At 41.7% G+C, this 27,675-nt stretch overlaps 1 protein-coding gene across 2 annotated transcripts in view; it reads right to left on the bottom strand.

Moving 5' to 3' along the window:
* Window positions 1–608: 608 nt before the first annotated feature.
* DAPK2 (death associated protein kinase 2) overlaps window positions 609–27,675 on the bottom strand; it is a 189,811-nt gene continuing 162,744 nt past the window's right edge. The window contains exons 9-12 of one of the 2 annotated variants that reach the window (XM_069098342.1): window positions 26,116–26,161; window positions 10,018–10,107; window positions 9,417–9,500; window positions 609–3,758 (exon numbers count right to left, since the gene is read on the bottom strand). In XM_069098342.1, coding sequence (XP_068954443.1) covers window positions 3,678–3,758; window positions 9,417–9,500; window positions 10,018–10,107; window positions 26,116–26,161 — 301 coding nt within the window. In that variant the 3' untranslated portion in view covers window positions 609–3,677. Of the gene's footprint in view, window positions 3,759–9,416; window positions 9,501–10,017; window positions 10,108–16,738; window positions 22,222–26,115; window positions 26,162–27,675 lie in introns of those variants that run through there. The other variant, XM_069098341.1, reaches the window with a different exon arrangement.

The raw sequence follows: 27,675 nt of genomic DNA, 5'->3' as shown, positions 1-27,675 counted from the left end.
AAAAGGGAATCACCAATAAGAGAGGCTTAGGCTAAGGAGAATGTCAATCTGAGGACAATTTGAAAATTGCCCTTTGAAATGCAAATTAATCACTATTCATAGATCTATAACTGCTTCAATCATCAGGCCTTCAGCAGCTTCTCTGGACAGGATACCCACAGCAGTTCACCTCAGAGAAATTCTCTGGTTTGCAGCAGCAGTGATTAGTATAAAGCCAGGAACAAAAGCTGGAGGTGAGATGGTTCTGCAGTAGAAAAATCTCACCAGAGCTCACTTGGTTTTTCTGTTTCATCTGAAACTTACATGACTTACATGAGTTATCATGGTGTAATGAAGAGTGGCCTGACAGTCAAAAGGACATGTGTTCAAATTCCGCCTCTAATTAATCTTCTGTGACCTAAGCAAATTGCAACCTGTCTATGCTCCCAGGCAACTCTCTAAAACTATAAGGTGCCAATCTGCACTGATAATGGGGTTTAAACATCAGTGAAATCACAGGTCCAGAACAAAGATCTTTAAAAAAAAAAAACAAACCTATAGAACATAAAGGTGATTCCCCCCCCCCCCCCAAGGTGAGATTTCCTGGCCTACTTTCTGAGGTATGGACATTGGGATTTGTCTTTCATTTATTTTCCAAGACATCATTTTAACATATAAATATCTGAGTGGAAAAGAGAAAAATACACATATATACTTCAAGATCTATTGTGAAAAACACTTACTGAAATTCACATTAAAATAAAACACACTAAACTATTCATAAGAGAACTACTAAAAATAATTTGGCACATTGGAAAAACAGAGGAAAATATTGCAGAAAAGAAGGGGCACTTCTAGACCTATTTATGAAACAGCATTTGGGTTTAAACCGGTATTTTTTAATACTGTAAATGAACTATTTGTCTTAGAGCAAAACTTAAGTCCCTTAAACCAACCCCCTTTAAAGTCAAGGAATCATTCCTCAGCACTTCCACGTCAGCAGAATCAACCCAAGTCCCCTCGACCCTTCTGGGTCATCCAAAGGCAGCTTCACACACTAGAAGCAGTAGGAGACCACAGATTTGGAGCTGGAAGAGGCTTCAGATGTTATCTTCCAAAGCTTTCATTTTATAAAGGAGGAAACTGAAGCCCGGACAAGTTAAGTAAATTGCCCTACATCACACTGGTGGACATGGCACAGGAAGGATTTTAATCCAGGTCCTCTTATTCTTTCTACTGTACCAGGACCCACAGGACAGAAAGATGCCCTTCCTTCCACCCCTTTACTTGAGTGGCCATTGATAAGCAGGATACCTAACCTCTGTAATTACTCTGAGATACTGATAATGGCTTTCCTGAATTCCTAATACATCCAGCAACTGACCAGTTGGGTTTCAGGGATTTCTAAGGAGACTGCATTTGGCTTCCCTCCTTAGCATGTAAGGTGGTGATGGAAAGGAAAAGAAAGGGTTCCTAGGGCTTTTGGAAAACTACAGAAGGGTCCCAGAAACTACTTACTGAGGACATGGACAGAACTTCTTCCTATTCTGGGCTAAGGTAGACTTTCTATGTATTTCCATCACCTCCAACAGTTCCTGGCATATGAGAAGCTCTTAAAAATGTCCATTGGACCATTCCTAAGCTTCCTCATCCTTCACTGATTAGTTGGCTGTTATGGAACTGGTCCCACAAGGATGCAAATGAATATAATCTGGTTCAACTTAATGGTTTTCTCCTGGAAGCAGTAAAGCAGAAAACATTAGGAAGTTAAATGAGAGGTTTAAAAAATTTTTTTTTAATTAGAGGTGAAGGGATTGGAGATTCTGTTCGTTTTTCAGTGGACCTGCTAGGCCTTTGCCTTTCATTACCACCCACCTGTGTGCTTTGTAAACCTGAAAGCATTATGAAAACACAAGTTACTATCTGATCCCCTAAGAGGGCAGAAAGAACACTGGACTGGGAGTCAGGAAACCTGGATTCCAGGTCCTGCTCTGCTGTTGACTGACTGAGTGACTTTAGGCAAATTACCTTTTTCTCTTTAGAACTGTTTCCTCATCTGCAAAATGAGAAGAGTTGGACTAGATTTTCTCAAGGCCCTTCTAACAGCAAAATGCTGTGCCTCACTGGACAGGATTGGAAACTCGCGGTAATCAGGCCATAATTCTTCTGTCAGAATATACTAAGGAACACAGACCTCCAACTGACAAAAGGAGAGCTTTCTCTGCTCCCAATTCCTTCCTTCTATTTATATTGTCCCTTTCATTCCTTCTCTCTCTCCCAATTTTCTTCTTCCTCAGTTCTCTCACTCACTTTCCAAAACTCTCTTTCCTCCTCCTCCCCCCAGCTCCACTCCCTTTCCTCTCCCACTTCTTTATTCCTCTTTTTTTATCCCTCTCTTTTTATCCCCCTTTTTATCCCCTTTATCTTTTCTCCCTTACTCTTTGTTCTGGACTTTTATAGGTTCTCCTACCTGGGTTCCAGTCAAGCTGACCTGGAAAGCAAGGTCCAAATATCTCTCTGCTTTTTTAATTGTTGCCAATAGGTTTCTACTTGTGTCTTCATGATGACTGAAGCATCACAGTGAAAAAAAAATTAACACTGCCCTTTATTTTCTTCTCTCAGTGCGGCCTACTCTCTCCCTGAACACATACCTTCTTTAAAATCTCACTCATCCCAACGTTGGAAGGAATGGCCTGGATGTTAGGAGAAGGCTTGCTCTATTGTTAATTCATAGTCTCAGGCTGAACATGAGCATCAAGATGAGCTTAATATGTATCAAATTTAAGAAAAAAATTTTCTTGATATTTTCCCTGATTTCTGAAGGCCAGAGGGTGTTATATTACCATGAAAAGTCAGGTCACCAAATGAGGACTCATTTCACTCCTATACCTGATACCAACAAGAAAGCCCAGGAAGATAGCCACTCCCCTTTTGTGTTACAGGACTTTCTCGTACAGGCCTTAGCTCCCCAATTTTCTCAGTTTTTGCCTCTTCCCCACAACCTTGTCCAAACTCTGTGGATAAGCAGGATTTTTTCCCTTATTTCTCTGTAGACCTCTTGTCTTAGAATATAGGCCTTCTTCCATTCAACAGAACCAAATGGTAATCCAGTAATTCTTCTCTTCCAGGAATAGGATTCCTTGGACCTCCATTATTCCTTCTATCTATCAGTCATCTCTCATTAATGTTCTGAATTCACCAATTTCACTGAAGAATGTATATACTTTTAAAGATGACAAACAGGACTTAAGGATGCCTAGGAATTCTTCTCAGCTCTCTTAGCAGCCCAGTAGACTGACTCCTCTTTACCTGTGGTGCCTTATGTGAACACCAGGTTGAAACTTGAAAAATAAAAAATAAAAATCCCACAAAGGCCCATAGACCTTACCCATTGGTTCTGAGGGTTGGCAAACTGGTGTGAGCCCTTCTTAATTACAATTAAGAGTTTTGGGCTCTTAAGCAAAGGCCTTGATTGGCTCAGAGCTTCAACAGGAGGATACCTACAGAACCTCTTAAGTCTTCCTCCTTGCCAAGTCTTCTTAAGAGAGTAAGCACCTTGTAGGCTCCCTCTCAAAGGCTCAGAGGGTGCTGGCTGTGGTGAGGGGCTCATGAGTGTCCACAGATTGTAAACCACGCTGGGATGGTGGAGCTCTCCAAAGGGACCTGGGTTTCCCTCCTAGGAGGGGAATTGGGCTAGACTAGGAAGTACTGCTTCTCCTCCTGGGGTGAAGCACTTTCCTCTTGGCAATATCTTCCTCTGTGTCACTCTCACAATTTCTCTGAAAAAAGAAATAGGAGAAGGTGTTATATAATAGGAACAGGTCACATTTATATAGTACAACTTAGTGAGATAGATAGTACAAGAACCATTAATCCCATTTTATAAACTCTAAGTAGTGATCTGCCTAGGGTTATACATGGAGACAAGGCCAAGACTTGAACTCAAAGCTGGAACCCTTTCTCATCTACCATATTGCTTATCTGGGCATACTCCTCCTTGGCTAGAGATGTTAAGCCATGGGTATGAAATGGGAAAGTGGGCTGTTGCTGCTGACATCCTACTTAGCCCTATGATTCTGTAAGGTGGTCAGACCAAGTGGGCTGGCTAGAGACCTATTTGGCAACAAAAACAACAGACAGATGTGAACCCAACCTTCCAATTCAGCTTGACTGGAACCCATGTAGGAGAGCCCTTGATAGGTCAGAAAAGAGAGGAAAAGAGAAGAAAGGAAAGGAATGGGGTGGGGTCACAGGTGCTAAAATTAAAAGAAGTCGTGTGTGTGTGTGTGTGTGTGTGTGTGTGTGTGTGTGTGTGTGTGTGTGTGTGTGTGTGTGTGTGTGTAGTTACTGCCCTTGCTGCGGTCTCATGCATGGTCAGTACAACTTGGATAAATGTAAAAACAGTCAGGAGCAACGTTCATGGGCTGCTAGGTTTGCTTAACCTATCCTCAAGGCCGATGTATGATTTTAGATCCTAATTAGGAACCATGACCTTCTGACCATATACCTTGATATGCTCTGACATGGATGAACAGAATCACAGATTTTTTTTAAAAGATCTAGAAAGGCCTTTATAATTCAGCCCCTCCAATCTTCCCATTTTACAGATAAGGAAACTGCAGCACAGAGACAGTAACTTTTCAAAGGCCACAGAGTAGGAGGGACTAGAATGGGGGTATCTTGGCTCGTCTCTTAATTTTTGTTTTTGTTTTTCCTATAGACCATTTGCTCTGCATAATTAAGCATCAGACATGCCATCCTCTGTGGCCTTTGGGTCTCTCAAATGACAACATACTTGAAGGACTCCTTCTAAATGTTAATACAATGGTTTGGGAAGGTCCATCTCTGGCCTCTCTACCCTTGTACACATCATCCACCATGCAAGCATGGAATGTTCTCTCCATCTCCACCTCTTAGAACCCCACTGAGGGTCAAGATTGCTCAGATTTCACCTCCATCAGGAGTGAATTCTCCTACTTGTTAATATTCCCTCCCCATCACTGTGTATTTATCTTGTATGTAAACTATAGTTTTTTTTTTCAATCTGTGAACATGTTGTGTCTTCCTGATCTTCTCAAGCTCTTTGAGATAAAGGACTGTCTCTCTTCTGTTTTTGTATTCTCAGTGTCTGATATAGTGCCTGAAATAGTAGGTGCATGATAAATGTTTGCTGATTGATTGATGTCATTCACTTACACCAAAGTGAAAATCATATGAGGTTGTTTGAATTTCTCACAGATGCTAAAATTTAGCAGCCGAGCTCAGTTTGTTCCCAACTTAACTGGCAGAGAACTGTGACCACATCACAGAGTCCTCTCTAATGTAGGAATGGGGATCCACTGAGCATACTGATTTGAGGACGCCATTAAGTCCAAATGTTCAGCCCCAGATAGCCATTAATTTAGAGAACAGATGATGGGACTGTTTCTAAAATGGGCTCAAGTCTGGACTTTTGAAGAAAGTTACAATGCATTTTTCTCCCAACAATTCCTTAAAACTATTTTTTTAAAGTACATTAAAGAAAAAATAGCTCCTTAAAAACAATATTTAGGAGAGAAACATATCAGAACATTTTATTTTGGCTTCTGCATGACTAGATGGTGCAGTGGATAGAGTGCCAGGCCTGGAGTTAGGAAAACCTAAATTCGAATGAGGCCTCTGACGGTTGCTAGCTGTGTGATACTAAGTCACTTAACTGTTTGCCTCAGTTTCCTCATCTGTAAAATGAGCTGGAGAAGGAAATGGCAAACCACTCCAGTATCTTTGTCAAGAAAACTCCAAATGGGGCCATAGAAAGTTAGACATGACTGAATAACAACAAAATGGCTGAACAAGGGACAGAGAAGCCATGATGGAACCTAAATCCAACTGTATTTTCATTTGGGTTAAACTGATTTAATCTCATTAATATCAAGCTGGTACATTTTAATATAATGCAAAGTTCTTAAAAAGGAGGTACTAGTTCAGGAAAACTTCGCTCTGGAAATGAAAAAGCAGCAGTTGAGATGGCCTCATTTAATGCTTCCAAACAAACTGGTTTATTATTATTCTATTTATTTGGGGGGGAAAATCCAATTTAGAAAAACTGGATAAACACATTTCTGAGAACCCATCATCTTCAATGGACGGGAATTCCCAGAAGCTAACTGTGCAAGGTGACTGAACAACAAAATGGACTATTTAGAAATGCCAGAGGAATGACAATGATTTCAGAAAGTGTAAATTCTTTTCAGTTAAACTCTGGCAATCTCTCAGCACCACAGGCAAACAAGTGTGTCTTTATTAAGCACTTTCTATATACAAGCACTAGAAATAAAACTTTTAAAAAGTAAGACAGTCCCTGCTGTCAAGGAACTCGGTCTAATGGAGGGAAGACAACATACAAACAATTATGTAGAAGCAAGATATATCCAGCATAAATTGGAGATAATCAACAGACAGAAGGCACTAGAATTAAGAGGCATTGGAAAAGGTTTCCTGTAGAAGATGGGATTTTAGGTGGGATTTAAAAGAAGCCAGGGAAGCCAGGAGGTGGGAATGAAGAGGGAGAGAATTCCAGGCATGAAGGACAACCAGTAAAAATGCCAAAATTCATGAGATGAGAGGATTTTGAGAAACAGCAAGGAGTCCAGTGTCATTGGATATAAGAATATATGGTCAGGGGAGAGAGGAAGGAGTATAAGGCATAAGAAGCCTAGAAAAATAAAAGGATCTAGATTTTAAAGGGCTTTGAACAGCAAACAGGGTATTTTATACTTGATCTGGGAGGTGATAGTAAGCAACTGAGTTTATTGACTAGGGGCAATGACATGGTCAGACCTGCACTTTAAGAAGATTAATTTGATAGATGAATGGAGAATGGACTAGATGGGGAGGGACTTGTGGCAGAGAGACCAAGCATCAGGCTACTGAAATAATCCAAGCATGGAACTATTTCTTGTGGGAGTTTTCAGAGGAGAGAAGGAGTCATATTCCAAAGATATTACAAAGGTGAAATCAATAGGACTGGGCAACAGATTGGATATGAGGAGTAGAGAGAGTGAGGAGTAAAGGGCGACACCTAGGTTTCAAAACTTGGTGAGGAGGAGGATAGTGGCGCCCTCATGAGCAGTAAGAAAGGAAGGAAGAGAGGAATGTGGGACGTGGGGAAGAAGTAAGTTTAGTTTTGGACATGTTGAGTTGAAGATGTCTATAGGACCTCCAGTTCAAGATGTCCAATAGGCAGCTGGAGAAGAGAGACTAGAGGTCAACAGAGAGGTCACAGCTAGAAAAGTAGAACTTTAAATCTTAAGCATAGAGATGATAATTGAATCTATGGGACCTGATAAGTCAAATGTGGCTTACAGTCTGTACTGCTATGCAGAGTTGATATATTCATGTAGTCTCCCTGAACTGGGCCAACTGGAAATCTAGGCTTACGATCAATTTGAGCTAAGTGACCCCTGACCCTTTGAGATCCTTTTAAATCTATGATCCTGAGTCAAGCCATACAATAACAATTCATATGTTTTTCATATTCTTATGGGAGGAGGAGAGTTGGAAAGGAAGTACAGATTTAGCAAACAAAAAAAGGGAAAAAAGAAAGGGGGGCCATTGAAGCCTTTTTTAAATTCAAAGAAAGTTACAGAAGGATGTTCAAAAGCAAATACAGAAAGCTGGGCAGTTTTGAAAGCAACATTTTAAAACTGATTTCATTTTTAAGAAGCTATACATAATAGACATTCATATTCTCACATATAATCCTTTTTACTGTTCTATTTTGTATATGGAAATGTTATTTTTTGTGTTTGTCAAATATTGAATACAAACTAAGATAATGAGGCAACAAAAAAAATTCGACTTTGCTTAATAGCCTATTTCTGATATGAATTGAACAAAGAGTAAAAATGAAAGCTTGGGCAAACGTAATTATCCTAACATAAAATTTATCAAAGAATCTATGAATAGGAAGCCATTTTTAAGACCATGTAATATAACTTGACCCTGATCTAAAATTCCTTCTAAAATATCTCTAACAAATGTGAATTAAAGCTGTAATGGACCTTAGAAATCATATAGTTCAAGACCTCTCCTTTTTACAGCAGAGGAAAATGAGTCCCCAGAAGCTGAAATGAATCACTCAAGGTCATTTAGATGGCAATGTCCTGGAAACTCACCACATAGCCAAGTCAAATTTACAAATGTGAACCTTCAGGCAAATAAAATAAGACTGAGGAAGATGGGAATGATTCCTCTTAAAAGGTCCTTCTACTTAAGTCAGGGCAGCTAGGTGGCGCAGTGGTTGAAGCATTGTTTTTTTTTTTTATCAGGAAGGTTCCTCTTCCTGAGTTCAAATCTAACTTCAGATACTTACTAGCAGTGTGTCCCTGGCCAAGTCACTTAACCCTGTTTGCCTCAGTTTCCTCATCTGTAAAATGGGCTGGAGAAGGAAATGGTGAACTACTCCAGTATCTTTGCCAAGAAAACCCCAAATGGGGTCATGAAGAATCAGACATGATTGAAAAATGACTAAACAACTTGTCAGGTGTCTTAAACTGAGGTCTGTGAAACTTTTTTTAAAAAATTGATAATTCCATTTCAATATAATTGGTTTCCTTTATATTCCTATGTAGTTTATTTTAGGCACTTAAAAATATCTGAGAAGGTATCTATAGGTTTCTTTAGACTTCCAAAGGGAATAACCTAAAAATAAAAGGATTAAAATCTCCTGGTGAAATCAATTCTATGCCTTTTAAAAATAGTTACTTAATACTGTTGACTGTCCTGACATTTATCAATACTGGTAAAATAAACATTAAATTATCTAGTTGTTCTATGGGGAACTTTTAATCCTAGGATTTCTTTCCTTTGATACCTAGGATGCATATGGGATGTGCCCCATCTCCTCACTCCTCCCCACCCCTCAGGTTAGCAGATGTCCAAGGAATAAAGATAAAGACAATGATAAATAATACAAATACTCTTGACGTTGATTACGCAATCCTTTCTTGTTATCTTACATGAACCTGACTTTGGCCAAAATAAAACTTTTAATCATCTGTTGACCAACTTTATCTGCTAATGAATCTCACTGAACTTGGCACTCCATCCTGTCTGCTTTTGCTCAGGCCATTCCGTGTGCCTAGAATCAACTCTCTCCTCCACTCAATGACTCTTAGAATCCTTGAATTTTTCCAAGGTGCAACTTAGACACCATCTCCCCTGGGAGCCTTTCATGATTCCCTCTAATAGTTAATGCTTTCTTCTTCCTTAGATGATATTGTACATGGTTTACTTGTCTGTTTCAATGTTGTGGCTCATCTACCCTCCCTTCTCCCCCAAATGTAAACTCCTTGAAGGCATGAGCTGGTTTCTTTGTTTTATCTGTGTATACACTGGGCCTAGCCCAGAGTAGCTACTCAATAAAAGCCTGATGAATGACGGGAATGGATACATACCAAATCATTCTCCTGCTTCAAATGGACCTTTTTCATCAGAGAACGGGTAAGGTGGTTACACAGTGAGACAATGCTAAATGAAAGCTGGGGCCAGGGGAGAAAACACACAAAAAAGCAAACTGTGAGGAGAAAGTAATTTAGAGCTGGATAGAAACCTGTTAGATGCTTACCTTTCCCTTTTTTCCCCCCAATTTATTTATTTATTTTTAGTTTTCAACATTCATTTCCACAAGAATTTGAGTTACAAATTTTCTTCCTACCCCCACCCCAATATAGCAAGCCTTCTGAAAACCCCTTCCCCCAATCTGTTCTCTCTTATATCCTCCCCCATTCCCCCCTTAACTTTCTAGCAGGGCAAGATGGATTTCTATACCTCAGTGCCTGTATATCTTATTTCCCAGTTGCATGTTAAAAAAAAAACAAACAATTTTTTTTTTAACATTTGTTTTTAAAACTTTGATTTCCAGATTCTTTCCCTTCTTCCCTCTTCACCCACCCCCACTAGGAAGACAAAGCAATTCAATATAGGTTGTACATGTGTAGTTATGATGCTACTCTTTTCTGCCACCAAAACTCTAGTGCAGCCCACTGGCCTGCATACCTTCCACCGCCTTCGGACATACTGCTTTTTGAAATTTTCCAAGTTGACGACGGATTCTCTCCGGACCATGGCTTGCCGATTATCTACTGGCTATGAGACAAAAACAAACTGTGGTTATTTCGGGGCATTTTTCAAGGTTCTCTTTCCCTGCCCTTCAAACCCCCTAGAACTAAGAAGCACTGATTTGTGCTGGGGTTGCACAGTAAAACTGCATTGCCTAATTCTCGTGTTTCCTGGGTTCACAAGCTTGATGGCGAAGAAATCCAGTTTCAAATTTGTCAGCTGTGAAGGTGATATGCCCTTGATCCTCTGGTTGATCTATTATTACCATAGTGGGAGAAAATGCAGACAGAGCCTCTCTGCTCCAGGCTCCACTGGGGCTGGCAAAATCCCAGCTGCTCCTGGGGCTACGGGTAGGATAGCAGAGTGAGATTTCAGCGTCACAGTGTGTGGCAAGGGTCAGTTGACAGGATTTACATAATGGCACACAATCTTTAGTAGAGTTAGGAAAGAAAAACATGACCACAATGGCAGAAGGGGCATACTCAAATGGGTGTGTTGTCTCTCAATATTCAAATATAAAGGGAACCTGGGAACCATGTGAAGGAAACAGGGATGGAGCTCAAGCCTACGGTATTTTGGCTGGCTTTCAAAACACATTGCTCTAAGTCAAAGCACTAAATTTGGAACCAATCTTGGCTCTGCCCCATAGCATGAACTTGAGTTTCTCTGAGCCTCAGTTTCCTCATCTGACAAAAGAAATATTGTACTAGTAGACCTCAGGTCCTTTTCAGCTCTAAATCTATAATCCTGATGCTTTAAATCTCATCATGTTCTCCAGACCTGAGTATTCCAGGCTGTATAGCATACTGAGGGGGTTAGTCTAGACCAGGGGTTCTGAACCATTTTTGTTTGTCATTTACCCCTTTGGCAGTCTGGGGAAGCCTCTGGATCTCTTCTCAGAACAATAGGTTTAAATTAATGAAATAAAACACATAGGATTACAAAGGAAACCAGTTATATTGAGGTAAAGATGTATTTTTTTCCTCATCCAAATTCAAGTACCTCCTGAAATCTATCCACCAGTATCTTAGAGGTCTAGGGACCCCAAGTTAAAAACCCTTGGTCTAGATAATTTTTAAAGCCCCTTAAAGTCTCAGCTCTATGATGTCATAAACAATGCTAGATTGCAACTCAGTTCAACACAAAGTATTATTCTGGGCAGCTTTCTGTTCATTTCGTGGGGATAGATCTTCTCTCTCTAGTCTACACGCCCCTCAAGGTCAGAGACTATTGCTTCTCTTGTCTCTTTTCTTTCCTCCTCCTGTTTCCCCTCAACCCAATGTGGTACTGGGTACACAGCAGAGAAACAATCAGAATGATAGATTGGCTTCATTTAGCAGGAGGACCCTGCCATGTGCCCCTGAACAGTGCTTTGGGGAGGCCCTTGATGCTCTGGACAATTTGGCTAGTGGGCCGGCTGTAATGAAAACATACAACTCTGAGGCTTCCCCAACTGTGCTTATAGGTCACTGTCACCTTCTCAGGGAGCTCCCACAGTTGGCTGGTATTTAAGAGTTTCTCTAACACAAGGCTTCACTGGGAAGTGGGGGGGGGGGTAGACGGGGAAGAAATCTAAGTGTTGCTTTCTTTTGGAGGACCAGTAAGAGGGGGGTGGTGAAGAAACATCATGGCACAAATGTGGGATCCAAGGATCTGGATTAAAATCCTGGTTTTGCTACTTAATATCTTGGTTTTCACTTTTCTAGGCCTCAGTTCCTCATTTGTCACATGAGGAAGTTGGTCTAAGGGACCTTCCAGAATACAATATGAACCTGTTAGAATGTGAGCCACTTGACAGCATGGTCTTTCTTTGCATCTCTAGCACCCGAGAGCTTGTTCAGTTGTGTCCAACGCTTTGTGACCCCATTTGGGGTTTTCTTGGCATAGATACTGAAGGGTTTGTAATTTTCTTCTGCAACTTATTTTACAAATGAGGAAACTGAGGCAAACAGTGTTAAGTGACTTACTCAGAGTCACACAGCTAGTAAGTATCTGAGGCTGGATTTGAACTCAGTGAGATAACTCTTCCTGACTCCAGGCCCAGAACTTTATCTACTGCATCATCTATTTGAGCAGTGCTCTGCATACAGTAAGTGCTTAATAAATGTTTTTTTCATTCATACATCCATCCATCCACCTATCCATCCTGTGACCCCAGATTTTCCTTTATAGAGACACTGAAGAGAACAGAGAAGAACTTCTGACGTTCACCTTAAATATTTTGCTCTATGATGTGGTTAGTTGGAAAAGCTAGAGATAAAAAAGCATGAATATTCCTAGGAAAAATAATAGTAACGAGAAAAATAACAATAATGACTCATGCTTCTGTTCTGCTTTAGTGTTTATAATTGGTCAGTAAGCATTTATTAAGTACCTACTACGTGCCAGGTGAGGATGGGGGTGTTGGTGCAGGCAGAATGGACTGAGTGCTGGGCCTACAGTCAGGAAAACTCATCTTTGTGAGTTCAAATCCAGCCTCATAGTTACTAGCTGTGTGACCTTGGGCAAGTCACTTAACCTTGTTTGCCTCAGTTTCCTCATCTGTAAAATGAGCTGGAGAAGAAAACAGCAAATTACTCCCATGTCTTTGCCAAGAAAACTCCAAATAGGGGTCAAAATGTCTGACATGACAGAAAATGACCAAACAACAAAAAGAATATAGTCAATAGGGGGATGGTTTTAGGAAAACCTAGGTTCAAAGCTCTGCCTGACACATATAATCTGTGAGACTCTGGGCAAGCCACCTAATTTTTCAGGGACCCCAGGCAACTAAGAATACAAATTTTGGAGAAAGTACTGACCTATACTAGTAATAACAGCTGGCATTTATATAGTGCTTTAAGGTTTACCAAGCACTTCACAATATTATCTCATTTAATCTTCACAATAACCCTGAGACCTAAGTGGTATTATTATCCCCATTTTACAATTAAGGAAAATAAGACAGACAGGAGGTGATGTGACTTGTCCAGGGTCACACAGCTAGTAAGTTTCTGAGGTGGGATATGAACTTAGGTCTTCCTGACTCTAGGTCCAACACTATCCACTGGGCTACACAGATGCCTAGAAGTTATTCCCCAGGAGCTTGCTGCATTGATGAGATCACAAGTCTGAGCCAATGAGAACCATAAAAACAGTAAATTGGAACATGTCCAGAGGAGCGTGACCAAAATGACAAGGGGACCCAAAACCATGGCGTATAAAGATTGGTTGCAGGATACAGGGATACTTAGACTGGCAAGAAAAAAAAAATCAAGATTTGGAGGGTGGAGAGTACAGGGGGATATAATAGCTATTTTTAAGGATTTGAAGAGCTATGATGTGTAAAAAGGATCAGATTTGTTTCACCTGACTGTGTAATTAGCAATAAAGAGTAGACTTGAAGAGATGCATTTTTAGATTGATAGGAGAAAAAAACAACTGCCTAATAATTAATTGTCAAAAAGTGAAGTGAGTCTTGAGAGATGATGAGTTGTCTATTCCTGGACATCTTCAAGTTGAGACTGAATGATCACTCATCAGAGATGTGATAAGGCATCAATTTCATCAGTTTCCTTCCAACTCTTAAAATTCCCCGATAAAAAGTTTACTGGAGAAAGGGAAATAAAAATCCAAGGAAGACAATGCAACGAACTGAGGAATACTCAGGGAAAGGAAAGACTAATCTCTTGCCTTCCACACAGGTCACACTCATTAAAGCATCCATAACTTACTTCCTGGTCTTCTACCCCCACCCAAACCCTTTACATCCTTCTCAGCCTGACTCATGATTCACCTCTTTCAGAGAGCCTTGCCCATATCTGGTCTAGCCCATTTAGTATCACATTATATACTGTCTTACCACCTAGAACTGAGTCCAGAGAGGCTGTGACTAGGCCAGGGTCTTACAGGTAACAGCAGCTTAGATACAGTTGTTTCCCATGAAGGAATGTAAGCTTCTTGAGGGCAGGAACTAATTTATTTTCAGCTTTGTATACTCAATAATTAGTCAGTAGACTAGGGTTTCTTAGTCTTTCTTTGTGTCACAGACCCCTTTGGCAATCCCCCCTTAAAAAAAAAATCCTCGTTGACTGATTAATTGAAGGAAATGACTGTAGTGTTTGGGAGCTGTTCACATCGGAAGCTCATTTGTCAACACAGAGGGTAAAGGTTAGCATCACAGGACCGGGATTAAAAGGTGTGTGCCCACTTTAGCACCAACATACCATACACATCATCTTGGCGCAAGCTCAGACCTCATGCTCATTGAATCGTAGACCCTGGAGCTGGAAGTGGTCTTGAGAATATTTAGTCCAAAGTTCACTTTGCAGAGGAGGAAACTGAAGGCCAGGGAGGGTTCTCTTTCCCTGGTCTCTCTGAATCCTTGCCCAATCACAGATTATGTCTCTTCCTTGCTGCTAATCTCATTATCTATTCCCCAGATGTCCTTCCCGTCATAGACCCTCATTTAATTTGTATTTTCTGTTTATTATTCCATTAACTGATCTTTTTTGCTCTGTATAACCTACTTCTTGCTTCTGGTATCTCCTGAATTGAGACTTATCCATCAAGATTTTCCTCCTCTGGCTTGGCCAACCCCACTTACATAGACAGCATTAATCTAAACCCCTGGTCAGCCTCATTCCAGACTGGGCCAGTACAAATGAAATAATCTCCTCAAGGACAGGAGCTACCTCTAGAGGGCCTAGCACATTCTGGGCACAAGGCATACTCAGCAAAACCTCATTGAACTGGAGTCTGAAGTATTCTACTCCTACCACAAGGAATGAAGGGCCTGTTTCATCTGCTGTTTTTGCCATTGACAGAACCAAGGTCATTCCTCCACTCCTCTGGCAAAAGGGGACACAAAGAGATCTAGGTGGCTTCTAAGCACCGAGGTCCTGGCCTGGCAATACCAGGCATTGCATTTGTATCCCCAGTGCCTGGTGCATGGTGCGTAGGGTACTAGGTCTTCAGTCAGAAAGATCTGAGTTAAAATCCTGCCTCAGATACTTACTAGCTGTATGACCTTGGGCTAGTCACTTAATGTGTTTGCCTCAGTTTCCTCAGCTGTAAAATGGAGATAATAACAGTACCTAGCTCCCAAGGTTGATAGGGCAGCTAGGGTGTATAGCAGGTAGAATGATGGTGCTGGTGTTAAGAGGACCTGAGTTCAAATCTGACCTCAGACACTTACTAGTTGTGTGACCCTGGAGAAGTCACTTAACCCTCTTTGCCTGTTTCCTCATCTATAAAATGAGCTGGAGAAGGAAATGGCAAATCGCTTTACTATCTTTGCTAAGAAAATCCCAATGTGGTCATGAAGAGTTGGAAATGACTGAAACGACTCAACAGGAACCAGGGTTGGTGTGAGATAATACTGTGGAGAATTTTGCAAATTGTAAAAGTGATATATAAATGCTAGCTAGGAAACTTACCTAGTTAAAATTTATTGATATATTTTAAAAAAAGGCACAGTAAAGGGGAATCTGTGGCAGCCTCTGCCTTAGTCACCCAGGTCCCTTTAGTCCTTATTATGGGATATTTGTCCCTTACTAGAGAAGCATATGAAGCCAATTAGATCTCTGATGAGTGGGGGAAGGGCTTCTGGGAGAAGGTTTAGCAGGGTGGAAGAAATGGTGTGGGGTGGAGAAACCTTCCTGTTATCCTTCATTTGCTTCTTTCTTTGGAAGAATGAGAGCCAGCAGCTTGGCCCCTCCGCTCTGAGAGACTCTGTGCTCCTTTAGTGTACCCCCCCCCCCCCCCCCCCCGCAAAACCCCTGCTTGGTCTGCAAAGTTCCAATGAATCCTCACTAGAGGACAGCTGGCACACTTACTATCACATAAGGTATTAAGGACGTGTTGCCCCCATTGTTGGAATTCTTCACTTAAGTGAGGGATCAGGGAGTCGCTAAATTATTTTCAATGAAGGGATATCTGATGAGTTAAGAGAGGGGGCTAGTGGAAGGAGGGGGGAGGGGGAAGGGCAAAGGGAAAGGGGGAGAGGGAGAGAGAGAGAGAGAGAGAGAGAGAGAGAGAGAAAATTATATAAACCACTGATTCTCTGGCCTCTTCCAGTCAATTGATCACCCCTGTTTTTAAATCTCCAAGTGCTAACTTTGCAAAAATTTTTGCCTTAGAAGGTAGATCAGAACATAGTTTGTCCTTAGAAAGCTGTCCTTAGAAATAGTGTAGCACTAACCACTTCTGTTCTAGGGTTTGAAAGGTTACTCCCCATCTATTCCTGTCTCTCCCACTACTCAATCCTGTGTTGTATGGTCTTGTCACTCCTCATTAGGACCTCCAGCAAGACTCAGGGAGAAAAGTAGAAACTCAAACCAGACCATTCAAACTTGTTAGCTTGTTACCTTTTCCTTGGAAAAGGGGAAGAGAGCTGAAAATTATGGTTTAAGATGAGATTTGGGATTTCACAGGTGTGCCTATCTTTTTTTTTTTTTTAAGCATTTGGGGTTAAGTAACTTGCTCAAGGTTATGTCACGGCCAGTTATTTCTGGGTGTGGTGCTAAGTATCAGAGCCCGGATTCAATCCCAGGTCATCCCAACTCTGGGGCTGGTGCTCTTACTTGCTGTGCCACCTGGCCACCCTTAAGCAAATGGGATTAAGTAACTTGCTCAAGGTTACACAGCCAGGTGTTTCTGGGTGGGTGCTAAGTGTTTGAGCCCAGATTCAATCCCAGGTCATCCCCACTCTGGGGCTGGTGCTCTTACTCACTGTGCTACCTGGCCGCCCCAGGTGTGCCTGTCTTTAAGAAAAGATAACAGAAGACTTTATGTGAAAATTAGAATTTATACAGCAGACAAACTGAGGAGTTCTAGTTAAAAAATAAAATTCTTCACATGGGTGTTTACACACCAAACACTGCTTGGACAGGCTCTTCCTTAACGTTTTTTGAAAGTGACAAGTCTTGAGTGATTTCAGTGAGGAAACTAGCCTTTAGAGAAGAAAGCAGCCTTCCAAGGGCTATCAAGCATAACTCCAAATAGTCTCTTCCATCTCAAGAAAGACAGCAAGATGTTTTCTAGTCTAAGCCCTCTATCTTTCTGTCCTATAATCTTTGCCTTTGATTCAGTTACAGTTGCTACTCGACAGGAGATATACTGAGAACACAAATACAACCAGCTTTTTCTATTCATTCCACCTTGTTCTCTGAATCCTTCCGGCTTCAGGCAGAGACCTTCTTGAGTTCACCCAGTTGGGAGCTGCTTGATAACCAATGAGTCAAGGAGATGTTCATCATATCTCCTCTGAGTTTCTTGAAAGACAGCAATCTGCTCCAAGTCCCCACATGCTATGGGGGTTCAGGATTATTCTGTTCATAATTGTGGTCATCAGATGTGGAGGAAGGTTATTCCTTGTGAAATAGTGAAGATGTTCCGAGTGCTTTGATGTGAGCACAAAGAAGGGGAATTCCACTGATGAAAAACCACACCAAACCAAACTACAATTCACCACTGGTCTAGGAGCTGAAGCCAGCTTGAACCAGGCTCCAAAACCTATTGTTCATTTTTTTTTTTAATTTTGCTTTCTGGAGGGGGGAAGGCAGGGCAATTGTGATTAAGTGACTTGCCCAAGGTCACACAGCTAGTAAGTGTTTGCTGTTCATTTTTCAGTGTAAGAATTTATGCTTTGGAAACCAGCAAACACTACAAATCAAGGTTTGATTGACTACTTTGTTGATTGTGTAGAATTAAAAAAGTTATGGAGAAAATATTATTAATGGAAAGTAACCTTAAAAGTGTGTCTTACCTACATTTCTTCTCAGAGACAGCTGTTAAATATTTACTAGCATACTGTTGACTGGAAATCAAGAAATAGCTAACCAGTTGTGTGACCCTAGAAAACCTTTTGGGTTAGACCTTTCTAAGCCTTGGTTTCCTCTTTTTAAAAATGAGACGTTAGAGAGTAACTGGTTCCTATGTATGTTACCTCATTTGATCCCCACAACAACCCTATGAGCTAAGGATGTGACTGGCATTATCCCCATCAGACAGATGAGGTTACTGTGGTTCAGTGTAGTTAAGTAACTGAAAATAGTAACTTTCAGAGGCATGATTTGAACTCAGATCTTTTGTGTCTCCAAGTCCAGGACTCTTTCCATAAGATCAAGTTGTCTTTCAGAACAGCACAGAGTAGAAGAAAGAACTCTGGATTTTGAGATAGAAGATTTAGAGTGGAGAGACATCTTTGTAAGTTCAAATCCAGTCTCAGACATTTACTAGCTGTGTGACCCTGGGCAAGTCATTTAACCCTGTTTGCTCAGTTTCCCCATCTGTAAAATGAACTGGAAGAGGAAAGGGCAAACCAGTATCTCTGCCAAGAAAACCCCAAATGGAGTCATGACTAAAATGACTGAACAAAAAATTGTGCTATGCCCTAGTCAAATCACACCTAGAGTGTTATGGCCAGATCTGGGTGCCATGTTTTAGGAAGGGCATTGATAAACTGAAGACCATCAGAGGAGGACATCCAGGATAGTGAAGGTCTCAATATCATGCCATATAAGGACTGGATAAAAAAGGAGGGATGTTTAGCCTGGAAAAAGATAACTTGGGGGAAGGTTAGGGTGGGGAGAGGGAAGAACAGGTCTCACAGGGCTACTGTGAGGGTCAAATGCAATTGCATGAGGTGTCCCAAAAGTCTTAGTATAATTTTGCACCTGGAATCTGCAAAGCACTCTGCAAACCTTAATATGTCATATATACATCAGATATCATAATTATTATCGTTATCAGATGAGTCTTTGAAGGTCTGTCACATAGAAGAGAGTACTGAAGATTCTTTTCTACATGGCCCCCAAGTCTAGAGAGATGGATAGAGGTTTAGAGGGACAGGTTTAGGCCTGTGTAAAGATAATCTTCCCAAACATTAGCACCATCAAAGGTAGAATGGGCTGTTTCTGGAAGTTGCAGGTTCCCTGTTATCTGAAGCCTGAAAACAAAGGCTGTGACCACCGGGGAGGATCCAGGGATGATTCCTGTTTGGTATGCGCTGGACTCCATGGCCCCTTTCAAGTCTGAGATTCTGTTCCTTATTAGATTATTTTTTTGGTTTGTTGCTAGTTAACACTGGACTTAGCAGGATTAAAATTCTGTTGGGTGAATGAATCCTATTCTAGCACTTTCCATCTAACTCATTTGGTACTTGTCATTTAGTGACTGCCTTGCATTAATGTCTGTTCCCATGTGCAAGTCTTATTTCCTTAGTAATCTAAGCTACAAAGTACTCTGCATTTATTGGGCACCTAATTAGCAACCGATTGAAAGATCCATCTATCTGGGACATAAGGGCATCAGACTTCTAGGTGCTATGTATCAGATCATGAAGGCAAAAATCATAATAGCTCACATTTAGATAATCAACTAATAGTTATTAAGTAGCTATATTGAATCTTAAGGTTTACAAGGCACTTTCCTTATAAACAGACCTGTGAAGTAGGTAATGGTGGTATTATTGCCCCATTTTACATGTGAAGGTCCTGGAGAGAAGTGAAGTGATTTGCCCTAGTCAGGACTAGAATTCAGCAATCCTGACTGAATTCATCTCCCCCTACCTCAGTATGACATGTGGTTTCAAGGCACCATTCATTACAATGATTCCCAAGGCTTCCAGAGTTGTGAACTATAAAACTCACTGTGAAATTCTCACATCAGAAAGAACTACATGTCCCTATGAGCAAGGAGAGGGGACCTTTATCTTCTTAGGTCTGTTATCCTCCAGGCTTCCCTCAAAGCTCAGCTCAATTCCCACCTGCAAGAAGTCTTTCTAGGTTCCTGCCCCGCCCCAGGTTGCCTCAGATCTACACTATGTATATCTTGTAGGCATACACATGTGTCTCTCGTTAGAAGGTGAGCTCCTTGAGAGTGGGAACTGTTGTTTTTACTTTCTTTGTATCTGCAGACTAGTACCCAGAACACAGTAAGTGCTTAATAAATGCTTATTGACTTGCCTTGTTGCTTTCAGTGCATACAGTGGTAGCAATGAATTTGACACGAGCAGTTCTTGGGCAGTGGCCTATAGGGATCATGAATCTTCCAAAACATTCAAATTCCCCTGGGAAATATGTGCCAATATTCTGGCTGTATACTCCTTTGAGGACTATTTTTCCTCCCTTTTTTATATCCTTAGCCTTTAGCTAGTGAGTGCTTATTAAAGCCTGTTAAATGATTTATTGCTTCTAGGTACCTGTTGAAATGAATGCTACCTCCTCAATTAAATACAAGCTCCTAGAGATTGTTTTTTGCCTCTCTTTGCATTCCCATTCCTCCTCCCTCTCCAATTTAGTACAGTACAGTGTTTGGTACACAGTGACTGAATAAATGTTTATTGACTTACAGATTCTATGAACCTATCTTTTTTTTTTTGGTGGCTTTTTTGGAGGGGGAAGGCAGGGCAATTGGCGTTAAGTGACCTGCCCAAGGTCATGAGACTAGTGTTAAGTTGAATTTGAACTCGGGTCCTCCTGACTCCAGGGCAGGTACTCTATTTACTGCACCACCTAGCTTTCCCCCATGAACCTATTTAAATGAGGTTTACTTCTCCCATAGAATATACAAGCTCCTTAAGGGCAGAGACTGTTTTTTGTCTTTCTTTGCTTTTTTCTTCCCCCTCCAACTTAGTATAGAGCCTGGAACTCAGGAAGTAGTTAATAAATGCCTGTTGACTGAGTTGGTGATTGTAGGTACCAATTTAAATAAATCTTTTCTCCCCCATTAGAATATACAAGCTCCTTAAGGGCAGGGACGGTTTTTTGCCTTTCTTTGCATTCTCTTATTCTCCACACCCCCATTCTGCAGATACCCGCCCCCCATAGTGCTTGGCATACAGTAAGTGCATAATAGATGTTTGTTTACTGACTGACTTTTAGGATGCTAGGGCTCAGGATCCCAGGGTTGAACTCCAACTCCTCATCCGTCTCAAATACATAATAACAGCCACACTTCTTCCTACTTCACAGGATTGTGGTGAGAGCTGAGGGAGGTCCCAAAAGGAGGTTCTGCAGAAACTTAGGAATGCCATCCAGACATGGGATGGCATTCTTTTCTCTAGCCTACTTCATACTGAGCTCCCACAGAGAGTAAGTAAACACCATGTACCCCACAAGTATTGGCAACACAGGGTAACATCTAGAAACTGTGAGATGAGTGGGTGGTAAACACCACATGGCCAAGGACATGTCATCACTCATGGCTTTGCAGTGAGGGGCGTCCATCCTCTCATCCTTTTGAAACTGCCTCACCAACGTCCAAATGAAACCTTGTGCTTCCAGAGTATGCTGAAAAGGAGCAGGACATGTGCTGAGGGGGAGGGAGGTGAGGGAACATAATTCACATCACTAATTAGGACCTAAAATTTCTGGGTCAATGCTAGGGTGAGAAGGCAAGCCTGAAGGGGCTGGGGGCAGGAGGAGAGGAGGGGATGGAAGACTGGCTGGAACAATTCCTTTCCACTGCAGTGAGGATCCCGGCAGCAAGACAGTTGAGAAAGTGCTTTGGCAAACCAATCAGGCCCCATTACTGGCTGGATTCTGTGACCCTGAGCTTCAAACCTGCAAGGAAGTCTTCACTGCAAGACCTATTTAACAGTTCCATTAGTGACTCATTCACATTTCTGTTGAAAACGGAGCCAAGACTGCCTTCACTGCGGTTCTCTTGCTGGAAATCGCTCATGAGGTCTTGGATCCACTTTAGGTCCTCAGAAAGTTGCTGTCTTAGAGATTCATACTGAGCCCCAAGCTGAGCATATTTCCCAGCAACACTCCCCAGGTCAGAGGCCACGATCTGGATGTCTTCCTGGAGGGTCTTCTTCATGGCCTCTACCTTGCGGTACTCGTACTTGAGCTGGGAAAGGTTGTAGCGAGTGTTTTCGCTCTCCCCTCTGTACCAGGCCTCCTTCTCATTATAGATGGACACCAGAGCCTCCACATCATCCTGGAGAGAGTCGTGGGCAGAGGCCAGCTTGCTACAGCTATGCTCAGCCTCAGCCGCATCTTCTACCACGCGGGCGAAGCGCTCAAAGTTGACATAGGTGTTGTTGCGGGGCATGCTGGAGTGGCACTTGATGGTGTATTCTCTCAAGCGCTTGGTCTTCACCTGGGGAGGCTCTGTCTTCTTGTGTTCGGGGGCTTTGGCCTCTCCTTTCAACTGGTGAACATTTGGACAGAAGAACCAGAGTATTAATTGGGCACATGCAGGGAGCCCGATGCACAAGGCAGACCAAGGACTCACACTCTTCAGCATTTCCTGCATGCAACAGACTCTGAGAAAGGAAGGGGTGTGGTAAGCACGGAGAGTTCCCCAAGACCAAATGGAAAGGAATAAAGGGTACATCCGGGGAGGGGAGGAGGAGGGCAAGCCCTGCATGTTGATTTCAGGGGGGAAGGTCATCACTGAGAGCAAGCAGGACCCTCCTCCAGGCATACACAAAACGGTGCCATTACTACAGTGGTTCAGTTTCACATGTGGTCCAAGGACGGGTCAGTTCTTATGTTCATGCAAAGATCGGCAAACTTGGTCATGAGAGGCTCACACAAGCAAGCAGCTTGCAGTTAGAAGGCAACAACCCATTAAAGGACCAGAGCAAACGCAGCTCTTTCAAAGGGTATCCAGTAGAATGTAAACTCCTTGAGAGCAAGGGGCTCTTTTGCTTTATTTTTTCCCTGAATACTTAGTGCCTAATACCTTGTACTTAGGGATAAAGACTGGACCAGTTCCTACATTAGTATAGCGAATGCCAGGGTAAGAAAATTCTTTTACCCATACAGGCTGGTGCTTCCTCTAAAATTTACGTTCTTAAGAGTTTTGCCTAAGCATTAAGAGGTATTAGCATCAGGACTTGAATGTAGGTGTTCCTGGTTTGGACATAGGTTGTCTATCTACTATAATGCCTCGAATCTCAAACTTGTACTTAGCAGGCAAATGTTGATTGGATTGAATTGAATCATAAAATGAATAGTCAGATTTGGGTTGTAGCTATGAGGGCCTCTTGGTGGCACCTTGTATATACAAATCCACGCAACAAAAGCAAGACATCTTTCTGGATGGGAAAGGTAACCACCTCAAAACAATTCCTGGCACATTTGCCCTGCCTAGATTGTTCTATTTCTCCTTCACTTTTCAAAATCCTACCTCTATCTTTTAAGGACCAGCCCACAAACTACCTCTACCATGAAACTTTTCCTAATTATTCTTGCTCCCACAAACTTCCATAACACTTACTGTCTTTTGTTACCCATTTGGTATATATACTGCCTTGTATTATTGCTGACTAGTAATATTCCAGGGGCAGCTAGGTGGCACAGTGGATAGAGTGCCAGGCCTGAAGTCATGAAGACTTATCTTCCTATGTTGAAATTTAGCCTCAGACACTTACTAGCTGTGTGGTCTTGGGTAAGTCACTTAACCCTATTTACCTCAGTTTTTTTCATCTGTAAAATGAGCTGGAGAAAGAAATGGCAAACCACTCTAATAGTTTTGCCAAGAAAATACCAAATGGGGTCACAAAGAACTGAAGATGACTGAAAAAACTCAACAGCAACAACAATAGTCATACTCCAATGTTTCCGTGAGGGGTGGAGGTGATCCTGGAGAAGTGAAGGGCATGCCCATAAGGCACAAGCTTTGACAGAGCTTTCTAAGATGAAAAGGTTTCAAACATGGGTCAGTGCAAGCTAAAAACCAGCTGGCCACATTGAGGTCTGGCCTGTGGGTGATGATTCTTTTTTGTGGCTTCAGTCAAATATTATCCACCTACTAAGGTCCAGAGGAGTTACAATCTATATCAGTGTCAAATACTCAGACCATATACAACCTGAACTAGATTAAAATATAATTGGAAAACGTTTAACAAAATAAGTAAAAATACAATAAAACACAGATTAAGGTTAATATGTGGTTTTCTAATTCAATGTATACTTCTAGGAATCCTTATGCATTGTTTTAGTGGCCTCTGCTTCTATTTGAAAGGGGTACCCAAAACAGCAAATTATAGGGCCACAAAATATTGAAGAAATCTTATACTTTTATGTTTATGTCTTTTCCCCCCATGAGGTAGGAACAATATCCTAACCTCTGCCCCCTGTGCAAGTTAGAATAGGTTTTCCTTAAAAGGCATTAAGACTTTCCTTAAGACTTGGCTGACCTGTGGAACTAAGAGGGTTGATGTGATGACCTCATTGCCTGGGTACAAAACGAACAACTCAGTTAAGGAAGTTTTGCTAAGCTCAAGCCACTCCAGTCATCTTCAAACCTCTCCTTGTTGAATATTCTTCTCTTGCTATGTAGCTAAGTAAAATCTCTTTTTGTTAACTGTTGAATGACCTATGCTGGGTCTCATTTTGTTCCAGTATCAGCACTAACTTCCTAGGGGATGGGCCTGAGTCAGGCCCAGGCCAGAGCAGCCTACTATTATATAGCAAGCTACTTGAGGACACAAATTAGACCTTATATTTCCTTATATTCTTTACAATTCATATTATATTTATATAGGGCTTCATAGTTTATAAAGTACTTTTCCTGCAATAGCCCTGTGAGACAGATAATACAAGTATTATTCTCAAGATGAAAAAAGTGAGATTCAGAGTTGAAGAAAATGCGCAGGACTTCACAGATAGAAAGGGTCAGAACTAGGTCTGGAATTCTAACCATGTGACTCCAAGACTGATTCTTTTTCCATCGTTGTATCCTCTCTATCCTCCCCAGCAGCACCTAAGCTTTAAGGGACAACTCTCAAGGGAGGACATAATGGAAGAGGAAGACAGGATGTGCCCTGGAAATTCACAGGGTGTGTCACGACCCTGGGGCTCAGAGAAACTTAGAAACAATTTTGATCTGACCTGACATCTTGAACTCTGGGCCATATTTTCATTCTGCTCTAGACCATAAGTATAAGCCTAGATGCTTTCTAGGGATCTAAGTATGAGACTGGGAAGGCTTTGGACATAGGAACTGCGTACCCCTTAATAGAATGTCTTCCAGGACTTTATGAAGGTTGTTAGATGCCAGCATAACCCTTAATCATAGAATCATAGAATGTTACAGCTACAAGGGAGCTTGGAAACCATCTCATCTTACAGATGAGGAAAATGAATTCTCTAGAGGTGAGTGACTTGTTTTCTAGCACATACTTAGTCTATGTCAAAGATAAGAAGGACGATTTTTGACACACTCTCCCCAACACTCCCAACTCATTTCTCTTTTAACTTTGTACAGTGCAGTTCTCTTTGAACAAAGAGTAGCTGGAAGGGCGACCACAAAAGTAATGGGCAGGAATGCCCCTCACACAAAGGGCCAGCAGCATCTTGGGAGGCAGGATAAGAAAAGGGAAAGAGAGAAAGGAATGACATGGGCCAAGCTGTTTCTGCATTGGCCAAGGCCTGCTTGCATTTCCTCTTTCAGTCTTCAGTCCAGATACACCATTTCCTACGGTCTTCTCTCATCTACCTTTGCAGGTACATGCCTCTCACTACCTGAGGAGGCCAGAGCAGCCAGTTTGGGTCAGGAAGAAGAGGCAAAAGGAAAAGAAGTATGCTGTTGTTTTCAAATATGTCAAAGCCATGGGGTGAGGTGTGAAATGTCGATCATTTTTTAAAAACTGGAGTTGGCATTAGGATGACTATGGAACATTGATTTTTTACTTTAAGAAAGATGACCCTAAGCTCTTCTTGTCCATAAATTCTCTATGAGGTAGCCCCAAACCGGGAGGTTCCCATTTGCATTTGTTTTGTTCTTTTCCCTCCAAATGAGGTTCATAACTTTCAACAAATTAGCAAAGTCGTTTAAATTAGCACCAGCTTGCTCAAATAAATTATGGCAGTCTGGTTAGCTGGCGTCTAACACTCACTAGGGTGGAGTACAACACAGGGAAGTCTGGTGTTGGATGGTATGTCAGAGGAGGAAGCAATGGATTCTGAACGAGGGAAATGATGTCTCTTAATCTTGGGCCACACTATATGATTCTGGTAAACTGAGCAAGGTGAGTTCAAGTTCACGCACTGAAGAAAAGCATCACCTGCACTGATGCATCACATCTGTCCTTACCGTGATCCAGGGATGAGTGAGCGCTTCTTGGATTGTGAGCCGTTTCCTGAAGAAGGGACAAAAAAAACCTCATGAGGAAAGTATCTGCTTACATGTTCCCCTCCTAATCTTTATAAGAATTAAATTTTGCCCCTTTCAACTGTTGTACTTCATTCATTGAGTTGTGTTTGATGCTTCATGACCCCATGGACATAGCAAACCAATGCTGTCCATGGGGTTTACTTGGCAAGGATATTGGAGTGTTTTGCCATTTCCTTCTCTAGTGGTTAAGTGACTTACCCAGGATCACACAGCTACTAAGTATGTGAGGCCAGATTTTAACTCCTGATAATCAAAATATTGGGGAACATAATGAAGGATAAAAGCCTTTAGGGGCTCTGAGTGTGCCATGCATTCCTGAGAAAAAGTTCCCACATTAAAAGAAAAACAACAACTCTGTTATTAATGTGTTTTTAATTAAATTCTCCAACTTGGTCTCATAACAGAAGAGCTTTGTTTAGTTCTTAGTCCTCCACAGCTTCTATCAATTGGACAGGCCATAAACACTAAATTTGGTTTTCTGGTTCTTTTCCAGAGATCAAAGGCTTTTCCATATCTCTCTGATTTTTGTTCAGTAGATAATAGAATTCAGAGCTTGAAGGGAGATTAGGGATCATGTAGTCCAATAATCTTATTCTATAGATGAAGGAACTGAGGCCTAGTGACTTGTGACTTGCCTTGGTATTGCTGCTATGGCTGCTTCTTTTTGCTCCAAATCGGACCTCCAGAAACTTCCTGAGAGGAGCTAAAACACTCAGTTTTGAATTCCCTAGGACCATACTTTTTCATCCAGATAATCCCCCACTCTGCCTCCAAGAAGGCATTCTACCTTGATTTTTACTTCTTGTCCTGAGAACTGTCAAAAAAAATCCAACCTTACCATTACTTCTGGAAAGGGAGTTCCATTAGACTACTCTAATGTTCCAGACATATCACTACCTGATCAAAACATCCCTCCCTGGATGCCACTCCCCCAATGTGCTACCAATCACTTATTCTGTGATTTTTCTAGTCAGGCCAGTGAAGGGGCCTGAGTTCATGTCATATGAAGGGGGAATGGGGTAAGTTTAACACAGTAAGAAAGAACTTGAATGGGGCGGAGGACATGATGGCTCTGCCTTTAACATTTAATAAATGCTTGCTAAATGATTCACCTGAAAGGTTGTCATGTGGAAGAGCAATGAGACTTGTTCTGTTTTGGTTTCAAAGAGTAGCACCAGGGACAATGGGCAGAAGCAGAAAAGAGGCAAAAAATTTAGGCTTGATGTCAGGAAAAATTTTCTAACAATTAAGAGCTGAACAAAAGTGAAAAGAGCAGCACTGGGCACTGGTGCATTTGTGGCATCTAAGTGGCACAGGTGGCTGGAGTCAAGAAGGCCTGAGTTTCAAATGTGACCTCAGACACTTACTAGTTGTGCCATCCTGGACAAGCCAATAAACCCCAATTGCCTCCAAGAGAAAAAAAAAAGGAGAAAGAGGGAGAGAGAGAGAGAGAGAGAGAGAGAGAGAGAGAGAGAGAGA

The sequence above is a fragment of the Petaurus breviceps genome, unplaced genomic scaffold (genome assembly GCF_028583685.1).
Source record: "Petaurus breviceps papuanus isolate PSGF00001 unplaced genomic scaffold, PetGlider_PUasm1.0 37, whole genome shotgun sequence".
Lineage (NCBI taxonomy): Eukaryota > Metazoa > Chordata > Mammalia > Diprotodontia > Petauridae > Petaurus > Petaurus breviceps.
Note: the sequence above shows the minus strand (reverse complement) of the source record. Positions and strands in the feature narration are given on the sequence as shown.